The 10,411-nt window shown below is 37.9% G+C and overlaps 1 protein-coding gene across 1 annotated transcript in view; it reads left to right on the forward strand.

The window, feature by feature from the left end:
- Positions 1-2,925: 2,925 nt before the first annotated feature.
- The window catches only part of TSHR (thyroid stimulating hormone receptor), a 47,187-nt gene continuing 39,701 nt past the window's right edge, over positions 2,926-10,411 (forward strand). The window contains exon 1 of the mRNA XM_042864808.1: positions 2,926-3,089. Within this exon, the coding sequence (XP_042720742.1) occupies positions 2,926-3,089 (164 nt within the window). The remainder of the gene's footprint in view (positions 3,090-10,411) is intronic.

The following is a 10,411-nucleotide window of genomic DNA, read 5'->3' on the forward strand; positions in this document are numbered from 1 at the left end:
GTCTGGGATTCCTGAGGGCTAGTCTGAGCAATAAAGACTGAAGCAAAGAAGAGATTCAAAATTTCAGCCTTCTCAGTGTCCCCTGTTACCAAGGCACTCACTTCATTTAGTAGGGGACCCACATTTTCCCTAGTCTTCCTTTTACTGTTGACATGCCTAAAAAAACCTTTCTTGCTATCCTTTGCCTCCTTTACAAGGTTTAATTCTAAGAGGGCCTTACCTTCCCTTGCTGTATCCCTGCGGGGCCTGAAAACACTCCTTTATTCTTCCCAGGTGGGCAAGTCCCCTTTTCCACATTTCATGGACTTTCTTTCCTTTCAGTTTATCCATGAGATTCTTGTCCATCCATGCTGGCTTCTCGCCACCTTGACATTTCTTTAGCCTAAAGCCATTCATTGTTGATATTTTTTACCTATTATTAATAGCTGGGAAGATATTTATTCCTTCCATTAACACTTCCTGGACTACTGTGGTTGCCATGGAGCAGCTGACATACCAATGCTTCTGTTGCCAGTTCTTGTGCTCTTACTTTTCTCCCCACTGAGTAAAACTTAACTTTGCCTCAGTGACTGAGGAATGAAACAATGTAGTCATCCTCTAGTTTAAGAGCCTGCAGCAGAATTACTACAGATAGCTAATAGGAGGTAGCTTATTAGTAAAGGTAAGTAACATAAAGATATCTTTTGTACACAAAATGAATAAGTATGATCGGGTTTATGAAAACCTACTGAAATGACTTGAGTCAAGGGACTGCCTATTGTCCACCAAAAAAACTAATATTCTTTTGCTTAGGCCACAAAAAGTAGTACATAAAAAGTAACACTGGACGCAGAATAAGAGGGAGGGAGAGTTTTCAAGAGAGCACTCACAATAGGTTACAAAATATCACTCCATCAGTGCTACCTTTAAAGAGGGAGTACAGGTCCCCATTCTCTTCATCTCACTGGTCCTTGTTTGTTGTGAAAAACGTGGACTCTTCCGTAGTACCCTTAGTTGCATTGGATCATCAAGAAGGTTAAAAGAGAACAGAGATTAAGCTGAAAGTGGAATTTAATGCTACAGCTCGAAGTTGACAAGCTGCTGCTGGACAGTGTCAGGCAATATTTTCTGTGTAAAAAAAGATGGCTTTCAACTATGGCTCTTAGTCACTGCCTAGAAATTAAGTGTAGTATAGACTCATGGCAGCTAAAAGCATTGATCAAGAGAAGACAGAGATCTCTCTAGTGATCTATTCATTTTGCTAGATTATTTTGTTTTCCTCTGTGTCAGCCTGTGTCAATCATTTATTTCCCCAAGTCAAAAGGAACTAAGGAACTGGGATTTTCATGTCCTGTTGCTAATACAGAATGCAGTATCCCTGGCACAAGCCAGCTATTCTAACAGTAAGAACAAGAAAATCAGCAGAGAAGTTTGATATTCTAGAAAAACCCTGAAGGCAGCTGAAGCATGCTGAATATTACAACACATGGTATGTTAGAAGAAGTTGACTAGTGGCTGATTACGGTCTTTGGATAAAGGACTCAAGCTGAGCCTAGCTTTACTTCACTAAAATTTTATTCTTGTTTCATTTTTGCTGTATCTATATTGCATTTCTAAAAATTATGACCATGTCTAATTTCTTACTGTGAGCAGGTTACTTCTCTCTATTTCCTCCTTCCTAGACAGTTACAAACACTTTTTTTGACATTTGGTTGACATTTTTCTTGTTTTGTGCACAATATGTGCATGAAGGAAAAATGAGTGGCATTTAGACTCAAAAAAAAAGAGTAACAAGTATTGAGGCAAAGAATTAATGAATTTTATTTGAGCTGCCTCATTGAATTCAACAGTTATATATTTATATTTTTAAAAATATTTGTTTTTAGGAAGCATCACGTGTGTATGAAGAAAGCTAGAATTAATCTAGTATTAACCAGGTCTTTTCAGCTTTCATTATGTCTGTCAGATGCAGGTCTGACTGCTGTGATATCTGTGCACTTTGTAAATCAGTGTCCCTACCAGTGACCACTTGAAACGACAGTGGTTCCAGCTTGTTTATCTCAAGGTTGGGTATTTTCTTTCTCATCTTATGTGAAAGGATTTTATCTTTTCAGGTAATCTGAAAAAAAAAAAAGTTTCTCTTTCCATTTTGCTCTCTTTTATCATGTAGCTTTCAAAATCACTTTTTTCAAATTTTTAATGCTGTTTTTATCTACTTTACCGTATTTATTTACGTATTTACTTTACAGATGGGGAATTTTTATCTGGTGAAAAGCATTGAATTGTTAAATGGTTAAGCTTGGAAGGAGCCCTTAAAGATCATATAATCATTTAATTACTAAGGTAGACTTCTAAGACCCAATCGTCTAAGTCCAACCGTCGACCCATCAGCACTGCGCCCACTAACCACGTCCCTAAAATTACCCATTCAAGCTCGAGCTGCTGTTCCAAGAGACTCGGTATTGCTCAGAACAGCCCCTCTGTGCGGCAGAGGTGCTGGAAAACGAGTGCGGCGTCCACAAGTCACTCCGCCGCGTTAGAAGACAGCTCGACGACATCGTCCCGCAGCCGACCGCGAAGGCGAAGCGGCGAGGCCGTCCGGTGCCGGGCATTGCCGCACAGGGCAGCAGCGGCCGCCGTCGGCAGGTGGCCCCGGATCCCCGCGGCTGCGGGAGGCTCTGCTGCACCGAAGAGCGGCGGGAGGGGGCCGGGGAGCGGCTGCCCCGCGGGGAGGGCCGGAGTGGGCATCGGGGGCCAGGCGGGGTAGACGGAGCTCTCTCCGTGCAGCGGGCGAGCACGGTTTTGAGAGCCGTCCGCTGGTCCCACTGCGGGAAGGGGCGGGTTGTCCAACAGAGGTGCCGCCTCTCCCGAGCTGCTGCTCTCGGTGGGCTGTGCCCTCTTATCTCCTCTGGAAGCGAGGGGCAGAGTGGGAAAGGGTGGTGAAAGATGCTGTGGCTGCCTGTCGCCTTCCAGTTGGTGCTGGTGCTGTGCAGCCAGGGCACGGAAAGGTGCCCGTCAGCCTTCTGCGAGTGCTCCGACTGGGATGACTACAAAATTACTTGCAGGGACATCCACTTCATCCCCAGCCTTCCAGAGGACACTCAGACCCTGTGAGTAAGCTGTGGTGGGTTAGGAGAGGTACGAGCTTGTTGCAAATATTCTTATTTTGCAAGCATGAGATGCTCTGAGTAAATGCTCTGTGAGAGGTGTCAAGTGGGAAAGTGCTGTAACTCACTTGGGCAGTGAAACACGGTGGGAAACAACAGTGAAGAGAATCTGTGTGTGCCTGGCAGACCTAAGAAAAGTGCCCCTCAAGCCTTACAGAGCTGTGAAAAGATTCTTGATTGCTGGACTTCAACAGTACTGGGTATGAGATGGTAAATTTAATGGCCGGACTGTGTGTGAGCAAAGAGGGGAAGACTGGATTTTGTATATCCTGTGTATGGAGGAGGAGAAAGGGTAGATCAAACAGTTTTAAATGCAAAAAGAATAGGACTTGTATGTACTACCTTGCAAACAGTTTTCTGTAAGTTTCTGAGCACTTTCAGCATCTTTGTTGAAGCCTGACAAAAAGAATCCGGGGTGCCAGTAATCCCAATATATTGATTGGAAAATAAAGTACTTCAGAAATACGGAAGTGTGGAGAATGTAATACTGCAGCAATTTTGGGATGTGCAAAAGTGATAGACATTTCAGAGCAATTCAGGTACCCAGAAGTAGTGTTCAGTTCTATTCCTGTTACCTTTAAGGTATCACACCTGGATTCCTGCTAACAGTCCAAAGTATGTCATGTGCCCTATCTGTCAGCTCCATATCTGTGTATGGGACAGGAACTGTGGGGAAATGGAAATGACAGAAGTCGTCTTTAGCAAAGTAGCTGAATGACTGTCTGTGTTTTACTTTCTAAGTCACAAAAAGTTTCTAGTGTCCAAGAGGAAATTCATTTATTAGCAAATTACTTTCCAAACAAATAAACTTTAACTCATTTAACTGTAAGATAAAACCATTAGAAGTTGATTATTTTATGTCTTTATAAATATTCTTGGAACTTTATTTTAAAAAATGAGCCATTAATATATTTGAAGGTATTTGAATGGGCATTTGAATTTTTTAACACCTAACAGTAAAGGCTTAGCAAGTTAATCATTTATCTGGAAAGACAGAGAATAATGTCTTGATCTATGATGTTTACATTGCTTATGTATGACTTTTTTGATTGTTTTGTTTTTATTTTGTTGTGATGTTGCTATTTGGTGTCTTTTTTTTTTTTTTTTTTTTTTTTTTCCTTCCTTTCTGGATAGTACAGTGCAATTATGCAAATATTGCAATTGATAAAATTTTAGATTAAATATTTTTAGACATTATACTTTTGTATATATGGTTTATTTATCTTCAACATGCAGTCAGGTTACTGTATGTAACATACAGTAGGTTCCCTGAAATCTACCGTGACAAGGTAGAAAATAAAGCAGCTTCAGTTTACAGGAGAAATATGCTTTCGCATAGGCTTTTAAAATAGTTGATAGTAACAATGAGATCACATAATGGAATTGGATGCTTTCTCTGGAAATGCTAGTTTGAGGACTGAGAAGTACACTCTCTGTACACAGCTTCAGTGGGCTGTTGCAGTTCTAGGGATATAATTACCAGTTTAAACACTAAGGAACACAAAGATCATATGCTGCTGCTTAAAAACAAAATAAAACAAGAACACACAGTGAAAATTTTATTTCCATGAAAAGAAAAACAATTCTGCTAACAACAATTGTAATTTTACGTTGTGTAGTAGAAAAGGTAAAACATGGAATGTACAGCCTGATTTGAAACTAGATAAGAAAATTCTCCAAGGAAATAAGGAAAACACAGCTCTTTTCAAAGAAAAAATGGCCTTTTAGAATTTGGTTTGTAGTTTTCTCTCTGGATCAAGCGTGCACATTTTCTCTCTATTATCTGAATGACAGAAGTCTGATGTATATTCTGTTGTCTCTTGAAGTAACTTTTCCTTTGTGTGTCTGAAATCTCAAAACAGCTTATTTTAAAATTTTCTTTTGTGGCCATTCAGTTTTGTAGAACTTGTAAAAAAAAAAAAAAAGAAAACAAAACTGGGAGACTGTAGTGAATCTAGGAATGCTTTGCCAGTTTTCAAGACGATAATTCTTTTCAGTGCATGGGATCTTGAAACTCCAATTAAAGTTTCATTCCAATTATTCAGTTGGGGCTGTTCTCATTTCTCGGTCCTACTTTAGGTGAGTGGTGTGAGCTGTTTTTGTTTTTAAACAAGTTGTGCTTATAAGAAATTACAAAAATTGTATATTTCCAAATTCAGCTAGTGAAAAACTGTTGTGAACTTCAGCCAGGAAAGAGTTTTGGTTTTAAACCTATTTTAATTAATTTGTCTAAATAGAGTTGATGTGGTTGCTTATCCAGAGTGGCTGAGTGCACAGATATTTTTCTTGGAGTTGCTTTTTTTTTTTTTTTCTGTACAAGATTTCAAGATTTCCTTCTTTCCCCTTTCCTCTTTCCTTTTTATCTATCTGTGTAGTATAGATAGACCTTGCTTCGTTGGTTGATGTTGAGAATTATATATCCATACCATGCTATTGTAGGAAAGCAGGTCTAAGCAGCATTGAAATATTCTACTAAATAACATGAAATTAGGTATCAGTTCTTTCATGGCAGTATTTTCACATCTCTGCACAGCTGGCAGCTGGCCTTGTCTGACCTCACATTACCCCATTCTGGCTCTCAATTTCTTCCACCATTCTTGGCTCTACTCCTCCTTTACACCATGGCAGGATGTATATAGTAATGACGAGATCCCTGTCCCAACCTCACAGTTGGCAGTGCTTTTCTCTTTCACTAGCACAGTGCTAGGGCAGAGCACTTACTGTTAGTATCACCTCTTCCCTGATTCAGGTTGCTCCTAGTTCTTTCTCCGATTTTTCTAGTAAGGTACATGTAGATATCCTGTAGTCATGATGAACAAGATGCCATAAATTCATGCCATTTTTATAGCCTGTTATTTCTCCTTTATAGTCTACCACCAGCAATTACAGGTAGCTGAAAAGAGAAATCCTACTATTCCCCCTGAGAGAGCCTAATTGCCCTTAAAGTAGAAATTACACAGATCAATTATAGGGTGATTGAAACCTATAGTTTACTGTTTGATTTTCTTTTATTTCCTATTTAATATGCTATGGAGGCATTGATTTTAAAGCCAAGAGAATGCTTTTTGGTCATTTGTTCTGGCATTCTGCATGAAAAAGATCATAAAACATAAAAAGATCATAAAACAGATAATTAGAGCTCTTGCTCTTTTGTTTGTTTGCTTCTTTGTTTAGAAAAATCATCTACTGATTTTAAAATAATATTAACAGTAGTCACATACAACTCTTGACAAATTGTTCAAATGGTTGAGAATCCATGATTTTTTCTATTTTGGCTACTGTTGTGTGGCACAAAGAATTGCACTTAGGTACTGAATTTTTCACTTTCAATTGCCACTACTGAGGTGCCAGCCTCTCCGTATTGACTCCAAGAAACTCAGGCTTCTAATTTTGATGCTCTGAACTGCATGTAAGGACAGTGCCAGAACTACCCTAGAGCAACTAGTTGGAATAAATTGTTTGTCTCAGAAGATGAAAGCTGTGTATCTTTGTGCCACTAGACATTTTGCATTCTTCATCACACACACACACACACACACACACACAAAGATTATTTGTATTTGTTTTCAGTAGAAATTCAAGCAGTTCTGAAGTAACTTCCTGTGTAATTTTTTCTAACAGTCCTCTAGTAAATCTTAATAGTATTATAACTGACTTTTTTTTACATTTTTCTATGTGTTCATAATGTTTGTCGTATGTTTAAAAAAATAATAATAAAAGGGGCTTCAGAGATCTTTCTCAATTTTAAAGTTTTTCTGGTCATTTACAGATGCCTCTAAGATTTTTTAGGCTTGTTTCATTTCTGTACGTATGATCGCACCGCAGAGGTTTTCTTCATCTCACAAAGTCAGATGTCACTTTTTAGTTTGTACAGAACTTCAGGAAAATCCTTAAGTGACGTTTGAAATATAATTAATAACTAAAGCATGCTGTTCTGTAATCTTTACTCAGCTGGTTAGATTCCAATCCTTATTCCCAAATAAACCTACAGTGATTTCAGTAAAACTGGTCTTTATTGGAAATGCAGCTTACCGTATCTACTTTTTAATTCATACGTCTGAAAAGAAAATTAAATAAATGAGAAAAAAAAACCCTGAAAAATAAAAGCTGTAGCGTATGCAAATGGTTAGGGAGTAGGGCTAGCTGGAAAAAAAAGACCTAATTTTTAGTGGAGAAGATGAATATTTTCACTTTCTGTGCATCTGTACCAAAAAGGTAATGCTGTAGCTCAGAGTTGTGATTTTCCAGTCAATACAGATGTACTTGTTCAAAATTATATCAGGAACAAAAATCTTGTTCTGAACTACACAGATTCCAAAGTTGTCATGAGGATCATCTCAGCTTCAGCTGCACTGATAGAGCCATGTGCACGTATGACAAAATATTGCAATGGAGATAGCCTCTGAAGATATCCATGAAGAATATTTTCTTTGTAATTGTGTTTACTCATAAAGAAGAAATAAAATTATTTCCTGTTTTAGCCTTTGTTCGCTCTCTTGCTCTGACAGACACTTCCACTTTTCCCAGATTGCATCTTTTCTGATGGAGGAAGGAAAAGGAATTTCGCCATTGCAGAGCTTGTGCAGGAACATTATATTTTGTATAGTTTACATTACCACTGTGCAAACTCCCTAATTAAATGTGTAAAGATACGACTGCATATTTAACATGGAGTCTTTTTATACGTGGACTCTTTTGATACTGTTTTGGTAAATATTTCCTTTCTGATAAACGTGTCTGACTTCAAAGAAGTTTACTTCATTCATTCCTGAGGGAAATTGTATGCACTGACCCTTTGGAGTGTCCTAGAACATAACAATTTTAGAATTATTTTACAATGGATATAGGAGTGACATTATGAGCCCACTCTTTTATTAATTTTCAAAGGTCATGGTGAGCAAGGGAAGTTCATGATGTCTGAAAAAGGCAAACATCATGCATACCATTAAGACTAACAGGAGGATCCGGGGAAACAAAACTGGTGACTCGTATATATGTATGTACTCTTGAACATCCTTTTTCAGTTGTTATATATGCTACATTTTCAGTTAGGATCTACACAGTGGCAAAACAATTACATTTGTTTTGTTCTTTTCTTCTATCTTAATAATCCCCAACATTCATTTAGCCTTTTTGACCTTTGCTGAGCAGCTGGCAGCAATTATAGGCACTTAGTGGTCCTCTAATTAGAAACAATGGTAGCCAGCAATTACAGTCTGTTCTTCTAGGAGATAAACCTCATCTGAGGTTTTCTGAAATTTCACATTCCCATTTGAAATTTTTTTAAGGCTGTTAATAGACTCTCAACTTGCTACTTTAGAAATGCATTTGGAGTGTGTTCCTGTGCAGCCAGAGCGAGGCAGGGGGCCCTTTTGAGCAGTGGGCTGCAGAGGGGCACACAGTGCCAGGTAGAGCCGCTCTAGAGCTGGCCAGAATAAATCACTCTGGTTTTTACAAAGCATTTGGGTGTCAGCTGACCGATAAAAAGCTTTCTGAACAGATGTTACTAAGCTTATGCCAGGACTTTTAGGAAACTATTATTCAATCTTTATGTTTAAGTATCTCACTGTACATTAGAAAAAATAGCTTATACTTCCTATGATGTGACACAACCTTTCTTATATATTGCCATTCAAAACATCAGTTTTCATTAAATTACTAAAGGTAATTGTTGTATATTTTATTACATTTCTTCTCATTTCAAAACAAACTCAAAAGAATTCTGTAACAGTAATCATTGATGCTCTCATTAGATCCAGGCAGATCACACACTGCCTTGAGATCAAGAGAGAACTAGTACAATTTTAGCATATGTCAGCAGCTCATTATCCATGTTGAAATTTAAATTGCAATAAATTCACTCTAGGTGCTATCACTGTGCTTACTTCAGTCAGGAGCATTGGATTTTACAGATTCCCAAATATTATTGCTTCTCATTGTCTTGGTTAAGGTATGAGGGCGCTGGAAGGACTGCAGAATCTTAAGTAGAATAAAACCTGCTGGCACAAAGTGGGATTTTTACATATATGAACATTTTTATTTCTTAAGTAAAATAAGATATTTTTTGTGCTCTTTAAAATGTTGGGTACAAATTAAGAGACACATAAATGTAGCTGACAAGTTGGTGTGCTATTAGAAGTCTCCAACTAAATTTCTTAGGGGTTTTTTGTTATTCTTCGATGTAAATCCTGTAAATATTGAGGATGTCTGAGGGCTGAGTCCAGGAGAACACAAAAACACATGTTTAAAGTTAAGATTTTGAGGAACTGAAATTGTACGCTGTACTTCTCATTCCTGTTCTGGTAAATCAGCACTTGACAGTAGCCTGTCTGCAGTACATGTGAAATTATTCCATTATAGGCGTTTAGATTTCTTTATAACATTTCCTGAAATGATCCTGTTTTCAAAACATAATCACTTATTTTTTAAAAACCATGTTTAGATTCTGTAAATGCATGTTATGGTAATACCAAACATTTATTGATTTTGCAAATACATAAAACACCTGTGTGAGTCAGATTTGTGAAAAGTTGCTTTCTTAACTGATACCAACGGAAAACGTACTATTCTTAGCTGTTAGCAAAATACTCTGTAAACATCTCCAAAATAGACAGAGCATTTTCTGATCTTTAAGCTTTTTCTTTTCTTTTAGATTTATATCAATAAACTCTGTTCCTCAGTCCAGGAGAAAGTTGTTGTGTGCATCTGAAGAGGAGTGGGTTGGAAATTAAATGTTAAAAGAAAACAGTGTAATGAAAACTGACTGCAGCAGCAATTCAAGATTCAGTGAACTGTATCACTTACAGAATCAAACTGCTAAACATCTGAAATATTTTCTGAAGTTAGAGTTTTCAAGCCGGGGCGTAAAAACCTATTTGAGATGATCCCAACTAATTTTCATTTTAGACAAAGAAAAGACAAAAATTAGTTTCTACTGGCAAATTACCATTGTCTTTTGTAATCATGTGAAGCACTGTCATTTAAATAAGCCTCTTCTTAACATCTACAAAATAATCATTTGCAATCTTTCTGCTTTTGTGTTAAGCAAACTACATATATAATTAAAGCATACTGAGATAATGATTATTTTTACTCAGAATAGGAATGGTTCTTTTTTTGCACTTGAACGTTCCTAGCACTGGCTGTGGTTCCATGCCATTACAAAGGAAGTCAGAATGATGTCAGAAATAGTCAGAAATATAAGAAATGGGGGGGGGGGGGGGGGGGGGGGGGGGGGGGTGAGGTCGTGTATGGGGTGGGGGGGG

Source organism: Lagopus leucura, unplaced genomic scaffold (assembly GCF_019238085.1).
Source record: "Lagopus leucura isolate 7727_CA_CO unplaced genomic scaffold, USGS_WTPT01 Super-Scaffold_1, whole genome shotgun sequence".
NCBI lineage: Eukaryota > Metazoa > Chordata > Aves > Galliformes > Phasianidae > Lagopus > Lagopus leucura.